The sequence below is a fragment of the Pantherophis guttatus genome, chromosome 7 (assembly GCF_059756535.1).
Source record: "Pantherophis guttatus breed Tessera chromosome 7, ASM5975653v1, whole genome shotgun sequence".
Classification (NCBI taxonomy): Eukaryota; Metazoa; Chordata; class Lepidosauria; order Squamata; family Colubridae; genus Pantherophis; species Pantherophis guttatus.
The window spans coordinates 87183553-87205296 of NC_142069.1; the positions used below are offsets into that span (position 1 = coordinate 87183553).

At 43.0% G+C, this 21744-nt stretch overlaps 2 protein-coding genes across 3 annotated transcripts in view; one reads left to right on the forward strand and one right to left on the reverse strand.

Annotated features, from left to right (window-relative positions):
* On the reverse strand, positions 1-9504 carry DUS4L (dihydrouridine synthase 4 like). The gene is made up of 8 exons (XM_034433617.3): positions 9233-9504; positions 7646-7957; positions 6091-6221; positions 5511-5632; positions 3850-3967; positions 3243-3365; positions 1552-1778; positions 1-298 (listed from the first exon to the last, which is right to left on the reverse strand). Exons 3-8 carry the CDS (start codon positions 6219-6221, stop codon positions 48-50), a joined length of 972 nt encoding a protein of 323 aa, XP_034289508.2. The 5' UTR covers positions 7646-7957; positions 9233-9504; the 3' UTR covers positions 1-47.
* Positions 9502-21744, forward strand: part of CBLL1 (Cbl proto-oncogene like 1) — an 18527-nt gene continuing 6284 nt past the window's right edge. The window contains exons 1-4 of one of the 2 annotated variants that reach the window (XM_034433614.3): positions 9502-9594; positions 17145-17309; positions 19669-19766; positions 21601-21684. In XM_034433614.3, the coding sequence (XP_034289505.1) occupies positions 9582-9594; positions 17145-17309; positions 19669-19766; positions 21601-21684 (360 nt within the window). In that variant the 5' untranslated portion in view covers positions 9502-9581. Of the gene's footprint in view, positions 9595-16601; positions 16624-17144; positions 17310-19668; positions 19767-21600; positions 21685-21744 lie in introns of those variants that run through there. The other variant, XM_087873367.1, reaches the window with a different exon arrangement.

Here is a 21744-nt window from a genome sequence, read left to right on the forward strand (position 1 = left end):
TTTTAAAATAAGTTTGTTTTTCTCGCGATTTAAATATATCTAGGAGGCTACCGAACGCCATAATTATCTCTAAGGTAGTCCAAAACAGCAGACGTACTTGATAAAACATTAAAAATCTTCTTTTCTTGCTTCGAAGTCACTCTCTCCAGCATGTACATTAAATGATGATGGAAGCAGGTAAAAGGGGTACCTTGCTCGAGGGCTATGTCCACCCAATCCTGGACGCACTGCAGAGGTGTGTCTTCATATCCTGCAAATAAAGCCGGATTGGCTAAAAGCCCTCTCGCAACCATGACACCTACCAAAGGAAAAGAAATATATTTTCAGAAAACCACAAAGATGTACTTCAATTTTATCTTAAAACTGGAATGGATAATTTTTTTGGTATCCACTGATAGTGTCCACAGTTGTACTATTTTGAGGAGTAGGGCAGAACAGGAAAAGGAGAGGCGTTGATGGAAAAATATTGGACCGTGTTTTTTGATTCTTTCTTTCCTGAGTCTAAATCTTTCTCAAATCTTGGCAACATGAAGATGGCAGACTTCAAATCCTCAAAATGCAAAAATATATAATGCCAACTTTGGACAAGAGGAGGCTGCAGAGATCACAAAATGGGAAGGGGTGGGTGAACATGGATTGCTCATCAATCTCTTGAAGGTGATGCACATTTCAAAGAGCTGGAGAAGTTGCGTGACCTACTTAAAGAGCGTCATAATTTCTTATTTATTAAAAAGTTCCAGGATGCTGGCTATTCACCGAATGGGAGCTAGAGGAATTGATTAACGGTAATATTGAAGATACTAGAAGCAGAAAGGCAGCATTCTGGAAGATTCAGATGATTAACAGAGGGAGACAGTTTTGACTAAATTTCAATCGAATCTTAGAAACTTAGGAGAAAGACCCATTTAACCCAGTGAAAAATATTTCTTAGAAATATGAGCTTACACCGTATAACATGAGCTCCTTGTATAGCTATTTAAAAGAGGAGAGAGTAGTGGTTTCTAACCGTAGCCATTTTAAGATGGGTGGACCCAGGGGTGGGCTGCTGGGGGTTCGTAAGGGTTCGGGAGAACCTCTAGCTAAGATTCTGTGCAGTTCGGAGAACCCTCAAATCCCACTCCTGGCTGCCTCACCCCACCCCTCCCCTCCCAGGAATCCCCACGTGGCCCATTTTGGATGCAGATAAGTGCAGGGCACACACGGAGGCTCAGGGACGGCGAAAAACGGGCTTACTGGAAATTCGGGAAGAACCAGAAACGGGCCTGTTTCTGGCCTCCAGAGCCTGGGGAAGCCGTTTTTGCCCTCCCAGAGGCTCAAGAAAAGCCTCCGGAGCCTGGGGAGGGCAAAAATGCCCCCTCCCCGTGGTGCAGGAGGAAAATTTAGGCCACGCCCACCATGGCCACACCCACCCAGCAACCGGGCAGAGAATCCCTTGCTAAAATTTTTGAAGCCCGCCTCTGGGTGGACTCCAGCTCCAAGAACAGCCTAGCCAGCATTGCTGGAAACAAGCATCGGGGAGAAAAAACTCAGAAGAACCAAGGTTGTCCTCACCATCAGCTCCTGTTCTTTGATGAATGGCCTCCACATCTTTCAGGGATTTCACGTCACCGTTAGCTACCACCGGTATGGAGATGCTATCTTTAATTGTCTTAATTGCATCGTAGTGCACCGGCTGGTGTCTTTCCTCTACACTTCTGCCATGTACGCTGATCCAGGATACGCCGGCTGACTCTGCTTTTTGGCAGAGGTCTACAGTTCTTTTGAGATCTTCATGGATCCTTCCGTTCCATGCGAGAGAGAAAAATGGTAACTCAGCAGGTGAAAATATTTTCTCAGCGTGAAAATATAGTGAAGAATTAAGAACGGGGAGGGAGGGAGAAACATATACATATATGTATGTACAGGTAGTTCAATGCCACTGCCAGACGTTCGATCCTGACTGGCTCAAGGTTGACTCAGCCTTCCATCCTTCCGCGGTCGATAAAATGAGGACCCAGATTGTTGGGAGGCAATAAGCTGACTCTGTAAACCGCTCAGAGAGGGCTATAAAGTACTGTGAAGGGGTATATAAGTCTAAGTGCTATTGCCCTTCCTTCCTTCCTTCCTTCCTTCCTTCCTTCCTTCCTTCCTTCCTTCCTTCCTTCCTTCCTTCCTTCCTTCCTTCCCTTTCTGACCTAGGCTTCCTGAGTCAGTAAAACACATGAGTTGTCCCAAAAACCTCTTTTATTGCAACAGCTGTGAATTCTGTTCATTCCCAGAGGAATCCCAAATAGTTGTAAAGAGTCCTTTGGGATAAGGCTGACAATCACCCACCTTTATCTCCCTTGACACCCTGCCAAAGACCTAATTGGCAAAGCCACACGGAGTCCAGAATCAAACAGAGCTTCAGACTTTAAACTGCACTGAATTAACAATGTTGTTTCTTGCAAAGGCCCACACTCCTTTTTTAAGTCTTATGGGAGGGGCCAATCATCTCCAAACCCTACTCCCGAGTCGTCCCTTTTGTTTTAGCTAGTCTTGCCTTCTGGCAGCTCTGCACATGCGCGCATTGGGAACAGGCTCCTCCCGTTCCTCTGCCTCGCTGAGGTCCGACTCTGGAGGCTCCAGAGTCAGCACGTACCTCCCAGATGGCCCTTTCTCTGCCTCCGATGCAGAGCCCTCATCCGAGCCTTCCCCAGACTCCAGGACTGGCCCATGTTCCTCCCCAGTCTCCTCACTGTCCGACTCTGCTGCCAGCTCCACAAGCTGCTGGCGGACCACTCCTTCCTTCCTTCCTTCCTTCCTTCCTTCCTTCCTTCCTTCCTTCCTTCCTTCCTTCCTTCCCTCCCACCTTCCCTCCCAGTGATTAGAATGCAGTATTACGGGTTAACTCTGCCCAGTGTCAGTAGTTCGATCCTGACCGGCTCAAGGTTGATTCAACCTTCCATCCTTCCGCGGTCGGTAAAATGAAGACCCAGATTGTTGGGGGGGGGGGCAATAAGCTGACATTTGTGAAGCGCTACGAAGCGGTATATAAGTCTAAGTGCTATTGCTCTTGTGGCATTATTCCTGAATCATACAAATGGCTTGATTTTTTCACTGAATCATATGGTTACGAATTAAAAACAGCTTCTTAATGGATAATTTGCAATATCTTTTTATGTAGGCAATAAATAAAATACATTTTATTTTTTCTGCTGCCCGCCACATCTATAAGGCAATTCACACACACACATGCATATATATATCTATAAAGGACTTACCGTATCTTAATAGATACTGAAAATGTGGGGTTTTCCACTTGATTTCTTACTGATCTCACCATCTCTTGTATCAGTTGTGGTTTGTTTATTAAGCAAGCACCATAGCCTTCTGCCATGGCCCATCTGGAAGAAAACAATAGAGGACGTATGGCGATTACTTCAGATGTCCCATTGACAAGGTCCCCAACCAGTCCAGAAGAGAATGGACTGCCATCTGTCAGAAACGATGTAAAGTCACCTGCTTGGGTGGGTGGGGGGTTGGACTAGATGACCTACAAGGTCCCTTCCAACTCTCTGTTAATCTGTCCCCCTTTAAATACCTTTTGTGGCCATGGACCAGCAAGACTTAACTCAAGATTTAAATCACAACATTTCTTCATGCTTTTGTGGTCCGTGGACCACAGGTTGAGTACCTCTGACCTACCATGTTTATACTAAAAAGACAATTTAATCAGACATTTAAACAAAAAAACATATAAAGCTCCAATTTCTTTGCAGCTTTACCTATTTTGAAATGTGAAGGAAGCAAATAATAGCGTACAGAAAATCAGTACAACAGCACTTGCCTTAAGAAATGATTCTCCATATTTTGTTTCAGGTTTCTTACCTTTGCGGACAACCACAGTTTAAATCTATGCCATCTGCAAACGGACTAACAAGGCCAGCTGCGTCTGCTAAAACTTGTGCTTCTTTAGCAGCAAACTGAACAATCAAAGGATGGTCACCTGTAAAAAAATGAATTGCAATAAATAAATAAAAATCCTTATTTAGGGAAGAAGGTGCGTTCTAGAAACATCAATGAGAGAACCCAGGTGGTGTATTGGCTAGCACTGAATTCCAGCTAGGGAGAACTTGGCTGAATGAAGCCAATCATGGTTTTATTCAGGATGGATGGAACAAACCAGGATTTAGTGGGAATCTGCGGTCCTATGCACTAAACTTTCTTTAATCTGTTGCCCTCCATGTATCTTGAGTTTGAAATTGTTCTTCCATCTACTTCTACTTGTTCAACTCAGCTGTTTTAAATTCAATGGATATCTTTGACTAGAAGCTACTTCCAGTCCCAGCTATTTTACAAATTTCCTGGTATATGGAGATGCATATTTTGGGGGATTTCTGGAGAATAACATCTTAGAAATCTACTAAAGGAATAAGGCCTTGATCGAAGGATAATTTAACTTGAAAGAAATAGACTGAAGAAATATTTCAAATTTGGTGGGAAACAAATTGAAGGTTTACTTCCTAGGACTACAAGCTGTTAAATTGATTCTTCTATCACACTAAAATTACATTTAAATTAAACGAAAATTAAATTAAAGGGATGTGGTGGCTCAGTGGCTAAGATGCTGAGCTTGTCGATCGAAAGGTCGGCAGTTCAGCGGTTCGAATCCCGAGTGCCGCGTAACGGGGTGAGCTCCCGTGACTTGTCCCAGCTTCTGCCAACCTAGCAGTTTGAAAGCACATCAAAAATGCAAGTAGAAAAATAGGGACCACCTTTGGTGGGAAGGGAACAGCGTTCCGTGCACCTTTGGCTTTGAGTCATGCTGGCCACATGACCACGGAGACATCTTCGGACAGCGCTGGCTCTTTGGCTTTGAAACGGAGATGAGCACCGCCCCCTAGAGTCAGGAACGACTAGCACATATGTGCGAGGGGAACCTTTACCCTTATCACACTAAATAGTTTGTTCCGTCATTCTTACTGAATAAATCACTCGTGGCTTCATTCTAACAACATACCAGGCCAAAACCAAGCATATTATTTCAAGCAATGGGTGGAAACTAATCAAAGAGAGAAGCAACTTAGAACTAAGGAGAAATTTCCTGACAGTTAGAACAATTAACCAGTGGAACAACTTGCCTCCAGAAATTGTGAATGCTCCAACACTGGAAGTTTTTAAGAAGATATTGGATAACCATTTGTCTGAAATGGTGTAGGGTTTCCTGCCTGGGCAGGGGGTTGGACTAGAAGACCTCCAAAGTCCCTTCCAACTCTGTTATTCTGTTCTGTTCTGTTCTGTTCTGTTCTGTTCTGTTCTGTTCTGTTCTGTTCTGTTCTGTTCTATTCTATTCTATTCTATTCTATTCTATTCTATTCTATTCTATTCTATTTTCTCTGTGCAATGATTTGATCCTAATCAGTGTCTTCCTGAGCTATAAATTAGATTGTCTGTAAGTTTTAAAAAGATATTTTGAGGACAACTAACTGAGCATTAAAAACAGGATTATAAAAGCTCCAAAGGGGTGAGAAAATGTATACGCAACCTACCTTGATTTGTTGTAAATTCACTGTGCCTCGCTTTCAAAGATCTGACAAAATCAGCCGCTATGATCATTGGCGTGTAGCATAAATCACAATCGTATTTCCTGACTAAAGTTCTGAAGGATAATCTACAAATATAAAAGCATTCGAGATAAGGACATTTTTCATAGGTTGCCATAGGTTTGCCATCATGGCAGGAGTGAAATCCAGCAGGTTCTGGAGAACCGGTAAGCGGAAATTTTGAGTAGTTCGGAGAACCGGCAAATACCACCTCTGACTGGCTCCAGAGTGGGGTGGGAATGGAGATTTTGCAATATCCTTCCCCCAGGAGTGGGGAGGGAATGGGGATTTTTGCAGCATCCTTCCCCTGTAGTGGGGTGGGAATGGAGATTTTGCAGTATCCTTCCTCTGCCACGCCCACAGAACCGGTAGTAAAAAAAAAATTTGGATTTCACCACTGCATCACGGTACTAGAGGATGATATCCTTGATAAAACACGGCTTGCAAATGGAACAAAAGAGTCATTATTGGGTGAAGGCACGCATGACGCTGACGGATTTAGGCAGAACGCGAAAACAGCACTTACTTTGAATACCTAACCATAGGAGCACAGATTTTCACGACGGGTTCTGAATGAAACAAATCAACTGGGTTGCTTAGCGGGGACCGTCCCATTTGCCTGGGGAGACTGCAGTCATCAATGTTATCAGGCCACATCTACGAAAACAAAATTTTAAGAAGAGGACGTAATAACCATTTCCCTAATTTCCATCGCCATCTCCTTCGATGATGAACTGAACTCTCACAATCTCGAGTTTGATTCTGACGGCTGCAGCTCCCTCTGGCGAACAGTCCCAAAATGTCTTAATTACACCTTTTTTTAAAAAAACAAAACAAAAACAAAGGAGAAACCTGAAAAGGGGGGGGCGCACATCCGAAAGAGATTCATAAGGATTAAAAATAATTATTGATCACTTTGTTTTATAAAGGAGGAATCAAAAACAAAACCGAGAAAATAGTCATGAAATTACATAAATCTCAAGGACAGCGTTCTGAAATAAAAGACTATAGGATAGTCTTTTATCCTATAATTAAGCCCCAAATTCAGTGCAACAGTCCAAGGTCAGCATTTCTCGACCCTGGCTTTATAAAGGGTGGACTTCCACTCCCAGAATCCCCTGCTGCCTGGTGGATTCTGGGAGTGGAAGTCCACCCATCACAAAATTGGCGTGGTTGAGAAACGCTGGATTATATGCAGGCCAGATACAACTCCAAGAATTCCCCAGCCAGCAATGCTCGCTGGGGAATTCTGGGAGTTGAAGCCCACAAGTCTTTTAAATTGCCAAAGGTTGAGAAATGCTGGAAGCCTTCAATCCCAGCCTGAGCATATATCTTTCTTTCTTTCTTTCTTTCTTTCTTTCTTTCTTTCTTTCTTTCTTTCTTTCTTTCTTTCTTTTTCTCTTTCTTTCTCTTTCTGCCACCTCCCCCCTCCCTCTTTCTCTCTCCTTTCTTTTTCTTTCTTTTCTTCCCCTTCCCCCTCCCTCCTTTTTTTTCTTTTCCTTTCTTTCTCTTTCTGCCCCCTCCACCCTTCCTCTTTCTCTCCTTTTCCTTTCTTTCTTTCTTCCCCTTCCCCTCTCTTTCTTTCTTTCTCTTTCTGCCCCTCCCCCTCCCCCTTTCTCTCTCTCTCTCCTTTCTTTCTTTTTCTTTCTTTCTTTCTCTTTCTGCCCCCTCCCTCCCTCTTTCTTTCTTTTTTCTTTCTTTCTGCCCCCTCCCTCTTTCTCTCTCTTCTTTCTTTCTTTCTTTTCTTTTTCTTTCTTTCTCTCTCTCTCTCTTTCTGCCCCCTCCCTCTTTCTCTCTCTCCCCTTCCTTCCTTCCTTCCTTTCTGCCCCTACCCCCTCTCTCTCCTGAAAAAAGCAACAACAGCAACAGGGGTAACAAAACCTCTGCGGTCACCTTTTGCAACACCAACCTCTGCATTATCACCAATGCCGTGTATTCAACACGTGAACAATACACACGAATGCAAAATGCTGCCTTACTCTTTAGGCTCCGTCCAACCTCCCCCCAAAAATCTGCCTGCGCGATAGAGAAAAGAGACGCAGCCTTTGCCCCAATTTTAAGAGAATAAATAATAAACTTACTGTACAAAGGGATGCACGACCTTAATTTCTGCTAAAAACCGAAGACAGCTCCCGTTCTCGACTCCTTTGCAGCTCTTTGCTGAAAATGCGCCCTATTGGACAGCGCCTAATCCTTAATTCCCGCGCATGGAAGAGACCATGAGCTCCTTGCTCTATTTTTCTCTCTCTACGAAGGGTCCCGTTGAATTGCTGCCGCTTTGGCCGATTGGGGAAAATCAGATTCACACGAGCTGCCTTGACTTTCGAGTCCCTGATTCGCCCAGCAGGGTTCCTTCAATCTCTTCCGGGATGGGAGAGGCGATGAGGCTTTGCCTGAATGAATCATAAAAGTCGGAATTTGGCTTTTTGTGCTGGAGAGGGATCTTCAAGTGTGGGTGTGGAATTTCTGCACAGGACCGGGTGGATTTACACTTGAAGGATTCAAAAGATTTTTGCAAGCCCCTGCAGCACCTCTGTCCTGCTCCAAGTTGCCACTTGCAATATTATGCATTTATCCATCCCTCCTTTCTTCCAAGAACTATATAATAGATAGATACAGTGGTGGGATTCAGCCAGTTTGCACCACTCTGGGAGAACCGGTTGTGAACTTTCTGAGCAGTTTGGCAAACTGGTTGTTGGAAGAAATCATTAGGGCAGAGAACCAGTTGTTAAATTACTTGAATCCCACCACTGGATAGATAGATATAGATAGATAGATAAATAGATAGATAGATAGATAGATAGATAATAAATTGATGGATGATAGATATATAGAGGATACATAGATGCGATCGATAGATGAAATTGGTACATGATAGATATAGATAAATAGATAGGTAGATAGGTAGATAGATAGATGGATAGGTAGATAGATGATAGAGATGATAGATAGATAGATGATAGATGAAATAGATTGATGATATAGATAGATAGATAGATAATAAATTGATGGATGATAGATATATAGAAGATACATAGATGTGATTGATAGATGAAATTGATACATGATAGATATAGATAAATAGATAGGTAGATAGGTAGATAGATGGATAGGTAGATAGATGATAGAGATGATAGATAGATAGATAGATAAATAGATAGATAGATAAATAGATAGATAGATAATAAATTGATGGATGATAGATACATAGAAGATACATAGATGCAATCGATAGATGAAATTGATACATGCTAGATATAGATAAATAGATAGGTAGATAGGTAGATAGATGGATGGATAGATAGATGATAGAGATTTTAAATGATGGAGATGATGAATAGATGGCTGGATAGATAGATAGGTAGATAGATGATAGAGATGATAGATAAATAGATAGATAGATAAATAGATAGATAGATAGATAATAAATTGATGAATGATAGATACATAGAAGATACATAGATGCGACTGATAGATGAAATTGATAGATGATAGATATAGATAAATAGATAGGTAGATAGATGATAGAGATTATAGATAGATAGACAGATAGATAGAATGAATGAATGAATTCTGGGATTTGACGTCCACACATCTTAAAAGTTGCCTCGATTGAAAAACACAGAAGAAACCCACGCCTACCCCCACCACGTCTTGGCATCTCTTACCTGAAGTCGGGGCTCAGCTTCTACCGGAAGACATGATCCCATTTAAACCTAATTTAAATTTTTCCCCCTCTAAAGTTCCTAATTCCCCGCCCCCCCACCTATGGGCCACTCTCTGTCGAGTTCTTCTAGTGCGCAGGCGCAGAATTCTCCAGGAGGAACTCGGAAGCGCCGCATCCCCCCGCTCAGAAAGGCTGTTATACACCTCTACAGCGGCGTCTCTCTCTCTCTCTGTCTCTCTCTCCGCATTTCCCGTTCTCCCCTCTAACCTCGTCAGCTTCCGGCCACGCCTACCCCCCCACCCCCGTCGGCGCGAGCGACTTCCGGTCCCCAGAGTGCCCTAGGCCGAATCATGGACCACAATGGTGAGCGGGGGAGATGCGGGGGAGCTCCGTTTGAAACCCACCCCGGTCGCGTTCCGTCGTCCAGGCCGGCCGGGTTTTCCCCTTCCGAGCGGGGGGAATGGCGCGGGGTTTCGGGCGCTGAGGCCTAGCGCGCTGAGGCGGGGAAAGACCCCGGAGTCGAGTGCGGCCTACCTCGGCCTGGCTCCGGATGGGCCCAAAGTGGCCTTTTCCCCCCCTTATGGAAGCCGCCTCGTCGGGTTGTGTCAGTGAGGGCCGCCTTCTGGGGATCACCAGGCCCGTCCCTGGCGGCCTGGCTCCTTCCCTTCCCCTCACACAGGCTTGGTTGGCCCGAGGTGGGAAGTGGGGGGGGCTCTTCATGGACCCCCCCCTGCTCCCCCCTCTTTTTGACAGGCCTTCCCCGTTCTCTTGAGCGCTTTTCTCCAATCTTGGGCCACTTGGGGTGTGGACTACAGCTCCCAGAATTCCCTCCTATGCTGGCTGAGGGAGGGGGGAGGGAAATCAAGCAAGAATGGAGCTGGAAGAGGGGACCTTGGAGGTCCTCTAGTCTGACCCCCCCCCGCCCAAATAGGAGACCCTGTACCCTTTTGAGACAAGCGGCTCTCCAGTTTCTTCTTAAAAGACCTCCAGTGAAAATTTATTCAAAGAATCAAATCAGAATAGGACTGGAAGGGACTTGGGAGGTCCTCTAGTCCAGCCCTCTGCTCAACCAGGAGACCCTGTACAAGTTGTGACAAGTGGCTGTCCAGTCTCTTCTTAAAAATCTACAATTAAATTTATTCAAATCAGTTAATAATATAGGATAGAGCTGGAAGAGGGGACCTTGGAGGTCCTCTAGTCTGACCCCCCTCTGCCCAAGCAGGAGACCCTGTGCTATTTGAGACTGCCCAGACTCTTCTTAAAAGACCTACAGTGAGATGTATTCAATCGATCGATCAATCAATCAATCAATCAATCAATCAATCAGGATAGAGCTGGAAAGAGGAACTTGGAGGTCCTCTAGTCTGACCCCCTGTCCAAGCAGGAGACCCTGTGCTATTTGAGACTGCCCAGACTCTTCTTAAAAGACCTACAGTGAGATGTATTCAATCGATCGATCGATCAATCAATCAATCAGGATGGAGCTGGAAGAGGGGACCTTGGAGGTCCTCTAGTCTGACCCCCTGTCCAAGCAGGAGACCCTGTACCATTTGAGACTGCCCAGACTCTTCTTAAAAGACCTAGAGTGAAATTCATTCAATCGATCAGTCAATCAGGATAGAGCTGGAAAGGGGACCTTGGAGGTCCTCTAGTCTGACCCCCTGTCCAAGCAGGAGACCCTGTACTATTTGAGACTGCCCAGACTCTTCTTAAAAAAAAGACCTACAGTGAAATTCATTCAATCGATCAGTCAATCAGGATAGAACTGGAAAAGGGACCTTGGAGGTCCTCTAGTCCGGCCCCTTGCTCAAGCAGGAGACTCCATCCAAAAAAAAAAAAAGCCTGACTAGGTGGCTCAGTGGCTAAGACACTTGAACTTGTCTGCAGTTTGGTGGTTCGAATCCCTAGGACAGGTCTCCTCCGTGATCAGGGGGTTGGACTAAGTCCCTTCCAACTCTGTTACTGTTATATTAATTTCAGACAAGTGACTGTCCAGTCTCTTCTTAAAAGCCTCCAGTGAAATTCATTCAATCAATCAATCAATCAGAATGGAGCTTGGAAGGGACCTTGAAGGTCCTCTAGTCCAACCCCCTGCTCAAGCAAGAGACCCTGTACAAGTTGAGACAAGTGACTGTCCAGTCTCTTCTTAAAAGTCTCCAGTGAAATTCAATCTAATCAATTAATCAGAATAGAGCTGGAAGGGGCCTTGCAGGAGACCCTTAGTATCCCATTCCAATGGTTGTCCAATCTCTTCTTAAAAGCCTCCAGTGATGGAGCATCTACAGCTTCTGGTGGCAAGATGTTCCCCTGGTTAATTGTTCTCCCTGTCAGGAAATTTCTCCTTAATTCTAGGTTGTTTCTCTCCTTGTTTAAGTTTCCATCTGTTGTTTCTTAGTCTTGCCTTCAGGTGCTTTAGAGAACAGGGTGACACCCCCCCTCCCCGCTCTTCTTTGTGGCAGCCCCTCAAATATTAGGACTCTGCTATCATATCAGCCTAGTCCTTCTTTTCATGAAGCTAGGCATACCCAATTCCTGTTCTTTATATGTTTTAGTCTCTGAATACCTTACTTCTTAAATCTGCCAAGATTGAGAAAGACCGACAGGTAGTCCTCGACCTAAGATCACAGTGCAGTCCAAAATTTCCGTTGCTAAGCGAGATAGTGAAGTGTATTGTGCCTCATTTTGTGACCTTTTTTGCTACAGTTCTTAGGCGAATCACTCCAGTTATTAAGTGAATCGGGAGGGGGTGGGGTTTCGTTAAGTGAATCTGGCTTCCCCCATTGACTTTGGTTATTCGGAAAGTTGGAAACTTTGGAAAGTTACAAAGAGTGATCCCATAAACCCGGGAGAGGCGGGTGCAACCGTCATAAATACATGCCAGTTGCCAAGCATCCAAATTTTGATCACGTGACTATGGGGATGCTACCGTGAAGTGTGAAAAACAGTTGTAAGCCACTCTTTTTCAGTGCGGTTGTAACTTTGAATGGTCATTAAATGAATCATCGTAAGTCGAGGACTACCTGTACTTGAAAGAGACTCACCTGCTTCGCAGATCTACCCCTTACGGGGAAAGTTTGAAGGAAAGGCTCTCTTTGATTTTGCTTGCCTTCTTTACCCTGGCTTGCTCCCTTATTTACGATTTTAGAATATCGCAATCTGCCAAAAAACCCAGTGTGACATCACACTATTCTTCCTCTTTTCTCCAACATGCTCCTATCGGGTGAGTTTGATTCAGAGGTGGGTTTCAGCAGGTTCTGAGCAGTTCTGGAGAACCGGTAGCAGAAATTTTGAGTAGTTCGGAGAACCGGTAGTAAAAATTCTCACTGACCCCGCCCCCATCTATTCTCTGCCTCCCGAGTCCCAGCTGATTGGGAGGAAATGGGGATTTTGCAGTAACCTTCCCCTGGAGTGGGGAGGGAATGGAGATTTTACAGTATTCTTCCCCTGGGCATCAACTTGCATGCTGTGACAGCCTTCTGCTAGGACATTTATGTTAAATCATATTAAATCTGAGCCATTATTTAATTATTTTAAATTTTAAATTGTTGTTTGTCTGTGTTTTTAAATAGGCTGTACACCGCCCTGAGTCCTTCGGGAGAAGGGCGGTATAGAAATAAAATTATTATTATTATTATTATTATTATTATTATTATTATTATTATTATTATTATTATTATTATTATTATTACGTTGCCTGCAAAACTCGGGCAACCGAGTTTCCGTGGGAACTGAAGACCTACGCTCAGAATTTGGGAGAGGAAAACAATTATTACCTTTGCAAAAGTGGCTTTTTTTTGCCTACCCTAAATACAAATTACCAAGTAATTCAGGCAAAGCCAAAAAAAAAAAAAAAGTATTTATTTAGGGAGAATGAATATTTTTATAGAGTACAGAAATAAACGATATAGTTTGGTATCTGTGATAGAAAAGCATTAGATCAAGAAGGCATTGATGACATGTGAGGTTTGGAGAATACTAAACGTTGATTCTAGATAAGGTTCCACGAGGGGCAAAATTTGTGGGTTACGTTTGCTCTCTTTCCCAGCTGGGTTTGTATCTTTTTTTAGACTTGCAAGTGTGTTCAAGGACATTTCAGGATACACTTTCTATTGTTTAATTGCTGGATAAACAAGTTCTCGCATACCAAAAGGAATGGCCTTGGCTCAGAAGAAAAACATGCTTTATTTCCTAAAGTTAGAAAAGAGATCTAGATGGCCATGCTAACATCATCTTTTAAAATGCAATAAAGGTAAAGGTTCCCCTCGCACATACGTGCTAGTCGTTCCCGACTCTAGGGGGCGGTGCTCATCTCCGTTTCAAAGCCGAAGAGCCAGCGCTGTCCGAAGACGTCTCCGTGGTCATGTGGCCGGCATGACTCAATGCCAAAGGCGCACGGAACGCTGTTCCCTTCCCATCAAAGGGGGTTCCTATTTTTCCACTTGCATTTTTTACCTGCTTTCGAACTGCTAGGTTGGCAGAAGCTGGGACAAGTCACGGGAGCTCACCCCGTTACGCGGCACTCGAGAGTCGAACCGCTGAAGTGCCGACCTTTCGATTGACAAGCTCAGCATCTTAGCCACTGAACCACAGTGTCCCTAATACAGGATGGCAAATTACTTCGTGAGAGAGAAATCTTTCATTGCTATAGTTTATTTGGAAGGCTTATGAATAACTTAAGAAAACTCTCTACTAGCGCTTCTTTTAATGTCTGGCACACACACAAAAAAACTTTGAAACTCTGTGTTAGAGTTTTAATATTGTTTAGTTCGGAGTCTTTTTCTTTGAAGTTGATGTGAATTTAGTTGCATTTCTTTGCTTTCCAGTAAATGACATTTAATAATTTCCAGTGGGATAGGCCCGTTAATCTGTTACAGCAAAACCGGTCAGGAATCTATGATATCTTAAAAAATTAAAACATTTTACAAGAGCATACAGTAATATATTTGTTGGGGGATATTTTTTTTGGTAGTGTTATTAGGCTAGTCATTTCCCATTTGCTCCTGTTCTTACTGTAGCGCATTAAAAAAAAAACCCCTACATTCAGAGAATTTCTTTTGGCCTATTCATAATATTAAAAAAAATAAAATAAAGCTTTTTCCATTGCAAAATGTGAGGAGGGATAATATAAATGCTATCAACTGTCACCTAAATGGCGGTTAGGTAATTCATTGTCAGCATTCCACTCCACTGAACAGAGAGGAGTTTAAAATGGCCATAGCATCTTTTTGCCAGCGAGGGTTGATTTCAAACCGTTTTGAAGAAACTCCGTGAATTTCTAGTGAAACAGCAGGCAAATTCGTTGTTGCCCACAGCACGGCCCAGAAGTCATGTGACCAATGTAAATATAAACTTGACAAGTTGGCTTTGAAATTGAGAATACGAGAAGCCATTTGAACGGTGACATGATCCCGTATAAATATTCTGTCGGTGAGTTATTTGATTTACTACAGGGCTCAGATAGCTGAAATTGTCTGGTATGCTCTTAAATGATGGAAACTCGTTTTTTGGCAGTTTTAAGATCGTTCGAATAAGCCCTGAGAACTTTTTGCTGGTTGATTTGTTGCATTTCATGTTCCAGCTACATGACATCTACGTACCAGCTGATTAAAATTCCCTTCTCCTATCTTGTCTTGATCAGAAAGAATTGTATATCTTCTTACAAGCTGCTGCATTAAAGTATACGATAAAGTATATAGAATAGAATAGAATAGAATAGAATAGAATAGAATAGAATAGAATAGAATAGAATAGAATAGAATAGAATAGAAAATGTGGAATGGAAAAGAATAGAATAGAATAGAATAGAATAGAATAGAATAGAATAGAATAGAATAGAATAGAATAGAATAGAATAGAATAGAATAGAATAGAATAGAATAGAAAATATGGAATGGAATATAGAATAGAATGGAATGGAATGGAATATAGAATAGAATAGAATAGAATAGAATAGAATAGAATAGAATAGAATAGAATAGAATAGAATAGAATAGGAATAACAGAGTTGGAAGGGACCTTGGAGGTCTTCTAGTCCAACCCCCTGCTTAGGCAGGAAACCCTACACCACTTCAGACAAATGGTTATCCAAAATCTTCTTAAAAACTTCCAGTGTTGGAGTGTTCACAACTTCTGGAGGCAGAATATGATCAATAATTTTCTTTAGTCACTTTTATAACTTTATATACATCAGCAGGGATTGCGGCTCTGCTGCTGTTATTGATGGACTGGTTCAAAAGTATAATATGTATTTTAAAATGTTAGAAATTTGAAGGTCCTCTGGGGTGAGAATCCCTTATGATTGGACAACGCATGTCATGAATTAAATTCTCAGTTGTTTTGATTCACAACATATATTTCCCCATCTATAGTACTAGTGTTAAGTTTTAGGGCTTAACTTTCTTTTGGAGTTTGGGATGTATTGATGCCAAAATAGATTTTATTTGTCGTTGACTCAGCTTTCCATCCTTGCAAGATGGGTAAAAGGAGGACCCAGATTGTTGGGGGCAATAGGCGGACTCCGTAAACCGCTTAGAGAGGGCTGTAAAAGCACTACCTGTGTTTCCCTGAAAATAAGACCTTGTCTTATATTTTTTTGAACCCTGAAATAAGCGCTTGGCCTTATTGCCATGCGCTCAAAAGCCCAATTGGGCTTATTATCAGGGGAAACAGTCTTATTTTGTGGGAAACAGAGTATGAAGCGGTATATAAGTCTTAAGTGCTATTGCTATTATTAATAGATAAGTTTCTCATTATATATCTTGAACAGGAATAACTTTTATACACGCTAAAAAAGCACCCTCACATTCTCTCTTTTTTTGTTAGTGAAGCAACAAATGGCTCTGGAAAGTAAAGGAGAGTTGGTTGTGCTCAAAAGCCGAATTGGGCTTATTATCGGGATGTCTTATTTTAGGAGAAACAGGGTAGTAACATGGTTTTTAAGTGACTCTGGCTTCTGTTGTGATCCGCCAGCAGCCTGCGGAGTTGGCAGCGGAGTCGGATAGCGATGAGGCTGAGGAAAAACATGGGCCAGTCCTGGAGGCTGGGGAAGGCCCGGATGAGGGCTCTGCTTCGGAGGCAGAGATGGGGGCAGGACCGTCTGATAGTTATCAGCTGCCTTCGGAATCGGACATCAATGGGGCAGAAGAACAGCGTGAGCCTGTTCCCAGTGTGCGCATGCGCAGAGCTGCCAGGAGACAGGAACAATTAAGGAAACAGGGTCGACTTGGGAGTAAGGATTGGAAATGATTGGCCTCTCCCACAAAACATAAAAGAGAAGCAAAAGGGACGTGAGCTTTTGCAGGAAGCAATTAGTTCATCTGGCCGATTCAAGATTTGAAACTTCTGTTTTTGACTCTGTGCCAAGTTTGGCCTTGCCCTGCATCTGGAAATTAGGTGGGTGTTGATCACCTTCCTCTGAAAGACTGTTTTATCAAGTCTGTTTCCAGTGTGTGCATGTGCAGAGCTGCCAGGAGAAGGGAACAGCTAAGGAATAAGGGTCAACTCAGGAGTAAAACCATAGGTGGACAATGAATGCCTCCCCCTCCCCCCAGGCAATAAAAGAGGAGCAAAAGGGGAGTGGAGTTTGCAGGAGACAATTAGTTCTCTTAATTGGTTCGTGACTCCTTGCCAAGTTTTGAAGATATCGGCCTGGCAGCTCTCCAAGCCAGATAAGGTCTGTGACTGTAAATTCTCCCTTGAAAGGCTTTGCTGGATGTGAATGAGAGGAATTCACAGTAACTTAATAAAAAGGGGTTTTTGTCGGGACCAGGAGTCTTGGGAAGCATAGGTCTGAACAAGGTTGTATAATAGTCTATAGACTTGGGAAGTGGTTCCAGTGCTGCATCAGACCTGGGGAACTGGAAACTTATGTATCATGTTGTTTGTGCATTTTTTTATTTGTTTGTTTGATGCAGACAATGACTTGCAAGGGACAAATAGTTCCGGAACTTTGGGCGGTCTCGATGTGCGTCGGCGGATTCCGATAAAGCTGATCTCCAAACAGACCATCAAAGCCAAACCGACCCCACCTCGTCCCACCAGAAATATGAACAGGGTCCCTTCCAAGGCTGGCGAAGAAGGTAAACCGATTCGGGCAACGTTTGAAAAATATATATATATATTGGCTTTTTCTGACATCCATTCGCAATTGAAGAGATGGATAGACGCTTCAGCTAAAGATGAATACAAAGACAGAGTAGAATCCTCTTGTTTCTGTGTGGGTATACAGGCAGTCCTCAACCTACGGCCAGAATTGAGTCCAAAATCTTAGGTTGCTCAATGAGAAGGTTGTTAACATGAGTTTCATCCCCATTTGACGACTTTCCTTGCCACGTTCGTTAAACGAATCACTGCAGTTGTTAAGTTAGTAACCCGGTTCTTAAGTGAATCTCATTGACTTGGCTTGTCAGGAGGTCGCAAAAGGGGACCACGGGACCACACAGACCCGGCAACCGTCATAAATGTGAAATCAGTTGTCAAGCATCCAAATGTAAGTCACATGACCATGGGGATTTGCAATGGTCATAAGTGTGAAAAACAGTCCTAACAGTCCTTTTTTCAGTGCTGCTGTAACTTCCAACGGTCTCTAAGCGAACTGTTGTAAGTCGAGGACTACCTGCATATGTTGTGTGTGTTGTGATGCCTTTATAACAGAGTGGTCTTTTAGATACACACCTTGTCATTAAAAATCACCTCAATTCAGCAGGTGATTCTCCTATCTTAGTTAATATTCACATAGGTCCGTGATGGCAAACCTATGGAACGCGTGCCACAGGTGGCACATGTAGCCATACCGGTGGGCACACGAGCTCAGGTCTGGTGCGCCGGCTAGCTGATTTTTGGGCCTTCTGGGCCCACCAGAAGTAGGGAAACAGGATGTTTCCTGCCTCTGGAGGGCCTCGGAGAGTGGTGGGGAAGGCCCGTTTTTCTCTCTCCCCAGGCTCCAGAGCCTTTCTAGGAGTCTGGGGAGGGCGAAAACAGCCTTCCCCACTCCCCTGGAGGCCCTCTGGAGACCAGGAATGGCCCATTTGCCAACTCATAGAAAGGCTCTGGAGCCTAGGGAGAGCAAAAAAACAGGCCTTCTGGTCCCACCAGAAGTTGACAAACTGGCCTTCGGGGAGGGGGTGGGTGGCGGCCATTTTTGCCCTCCCCAGACTCCTAGAAAGGCTCTGGAACCTGAGGAGAGAGAAAAACAGGCCCACCGGGCCATCGCATGCCAGGAGCGGGGGGGGGGGGGTAGGGTGTCACCTGTGCAGGGGCGGGGTGCATAGAATTATGGGAGTGGGCATACATGCACGCTCCTCCCCCGCGCTTCCCCCGCTCCTGGCACGTGATGGCAAAAAGGTTAGGCATCACTGACATAGGTGCAGGTAGTCTGTGTTTAGTGACTGACTTGTTCAGTGACTGTTCACAGCTAAGACTAGTGATGAAAAAGTATCTTTGCAACCAGCTCTCACCTGTACAATCTTTGCAGGTTTGTAAGCAAAGGAAAGCAGAAGTTTAGATCATCGCCACAAATTGGCGGTTTCACTTAGCAACCGCTTCACTTAACGGCCGGTCTTAATTTTAATTGCTCAATGAGGACTGCCTGCACTTACCGCATTTTTCAGACTATAAGACGCACTGGAGTATAAGACGCATCTAGATTTCGAAGAGGAAAACAAGAAAGAAAAACAGTTTTTGGCCTCCGCGCGTCTAGTTTTTGCCCTCCCCAGGCCCCAGGAGCACTCTGCAGGCCTCCCAAACCCTTTACATTTTTGGGAAAACAGGACATGGGGGGTGTCGGGAGGCCAAAAACGGCTGTAAAGACGCACAGACATTTCCACCTACTTTGGGGGGGAAAGTGCGTATTATAGTCCGAAAAATACAGTATATACCAGTGTTTCTCAACCTTGGAAGCTTGAAGATGGGGGGACTTCAACTCCCAGAAACCCCCAGCCAGTGTTGCTGGCTGGGGGATTCTGGGAGTTGAAGTCCACCCCATCTTCAAGCTTCCAAGGTTGAGAAACACTGGTATATACCATCTTTCAAATATTGTTGGCATTGGCCTTTTCATTATATTGATGATAACGGTACCCATTTTATAGGACGTGTCCAATTTTTCAATTTTCAATTTTGCAAACGTTAGGGGTGCTTCAAAGTTGAGACGCGCCTTGGGAATCGTAAAGATATTCCGGATACTTTAATATAATTTAGATACGCTTGGTAAACAGCTTACATAAATATCATACCTTTTAAACACTTTGTTTGTTTCCTTTAGCATGTATTTTTCATTACAGAGAAAACACTTCAGTTGTCTTGGTTTATTTTTCTGAATGTGCTGTGCAGCTGTTACTTACAGTTCGATTGTGACATTCGAATTAATTGTAAGGCTGGAGTTTTACCAATTAGGGTGAAAGCTAATGCCCAAATTTTTATTTGGACTTTGTTTTCCATAAGAGTTTGACTACAATGAAGAAGAACGATATGAGTGCAAGGGAGCCGATGTGTTTAGCAACCAGCGAAGATTCTCTGGACACCTCTTCTGGGATTTCAAGGTATGGGAATTGCCTCAACATTTAAATACATGTTAGCTTGCTTACAAAAATTCAGATTGTTTTCCACAGAGGTTCACTACCCTTTAAAAAAAACAACAGCAGTGGGAGTTGTATGTTAATAAACGTTGCAGTAGTGAGCTAACAAAATGATATTGAAAAATTTAAGAACATCCAGTTATAGAAATGGCTACTATGTATTACTATGTAAAAGTTAAAAAAAATGAGCCTGAAATATTATTTTTATTTTTCTGCGCTAAAAAGAGTTGGAAGTTAGTGCTCCTCTTTTTCCCAAAGGTGCTTTTTTAAGAGACAACTGTTTGTTTGTTTGTTTTATTAGATTTATATACCGCCCTACTTACAAAGGACTCAGGGCGGTGAACAGGCACAAAATAAAATACATAAATACAAATTTTAAAAGCAGAAATAAAACCAGATTAAACAATTTAGCCCGAGACAAATTTAAAACATCCCAATAATTTAAAAACAGATTTAAAATTTTCTATTTAAAAGAAAAGGGGAAAAAAGGTTAGGCCAGGCCAGCTTGCTGGAATAGGAAGGTCTTAAGAGCGTGGCGGAAAGTGCGCAGATCCGGGATCCTCCGTATCTCCGGGGGGAGCTCGTTCCAGATAGTGGGTGCCCCCACAGAGAAGGCTGTGGACTTCCTCTTTGAAGACATTTTGCTTCTCATTCAAGAAGCTTCTTCAGCTCTGATAGGAGAGTGGGGAATAGAAGGATTTATATTCCTTGCAGACAGCTGGTCATTTGCATCCTTTTAGAGGGTCGTTGAGGCCACTTGGAGGTTTATCTGTGTCCTCAGGTGTCCTTAACGACTCTCTAAATTAAGAATGCAAATGACCAGACATTACAGAAGATACTATATGGAATACAAATTTAAAGTCATTTGAGGGTTTTATTTATATATGGAAATATCTTTTAGTGATATGGGCAGAAGAATAAAGATATTAAATATATTATGTATGGTAGACCTGTAGGAAAGTGGGTGAAACAAAATTGATATGGTATAAGGTGATAGGTAACGTTACTGATTGCTTAGTTTAGGAAAAGGGATGTTATGTTTAGATATTAATATACTTAAAAGATTTGAATTAAGAGATATACATATGGGGGTGGAGGAAATGGGTAGATTATGAGTAGAATAAATGCCAAATTAGGATCTATTATATAGTTTTATAGCCGAATGCTGTTTTGAAATGTATAGTATACCGGGGACATAATAATAATGTTAGAAAGAAATGTTTAGTACATAGGGGGTGGTGTAAAAGGGTGGTAAAGTATTATATAATGTGATATTAATTTGGATTTCATCTTGCAGAAGCCATGGGGGGAGGGGAGGGGGGGGGAAGGGGGAAAAATTTGTATTTGAAAAACTTTTTCAAAAAAAAAAAAAAGAATGCAAATGACCAGCTGTCTGCAAGGAATATAAATCCTTCCATTCCCCACCATCCAGTCAGAACTGAAGAAGCTTCTTGGATGAGAAGCGAAATGTCTTCAAAGAAAAAACCAGAAAGTCCAGTTGCCTCTTGAAAAAAGCACCTTTGGGACAGCCGTGGCCTGGCTGACTGAGAATCTCCATAGCTAATTTTTCTTTTTCTTTCCCCTTTTATCCTACAGTTTTTCCTCTTCCCCTTTGCCTCCCTTACTATGCCTTTACTTTCATTTTTCTCCCTGATTTATATTTCGAGAACCTAATAAAATTGGTAAAAGCTGTGAACGTTTTAACGAAAGCGGGTTTTCTAAAGATGCATTCAGTTAAGTATGTAAGCACAAGGGTGATGATCAGCTAATGAAAATATAATATTTGTATTTTTGATAGATAAATTTACTCGGAGAGAAGGATGACACCCCGGTCCATTTCTGTGACAAATGCGGGTTACCCATTAAAATGTACGGGCGCATGGTAAGTCAAAGGATTTGATGCCTTCCGTCATAGTCCTGATACGTATTGCAGAATGGTGTC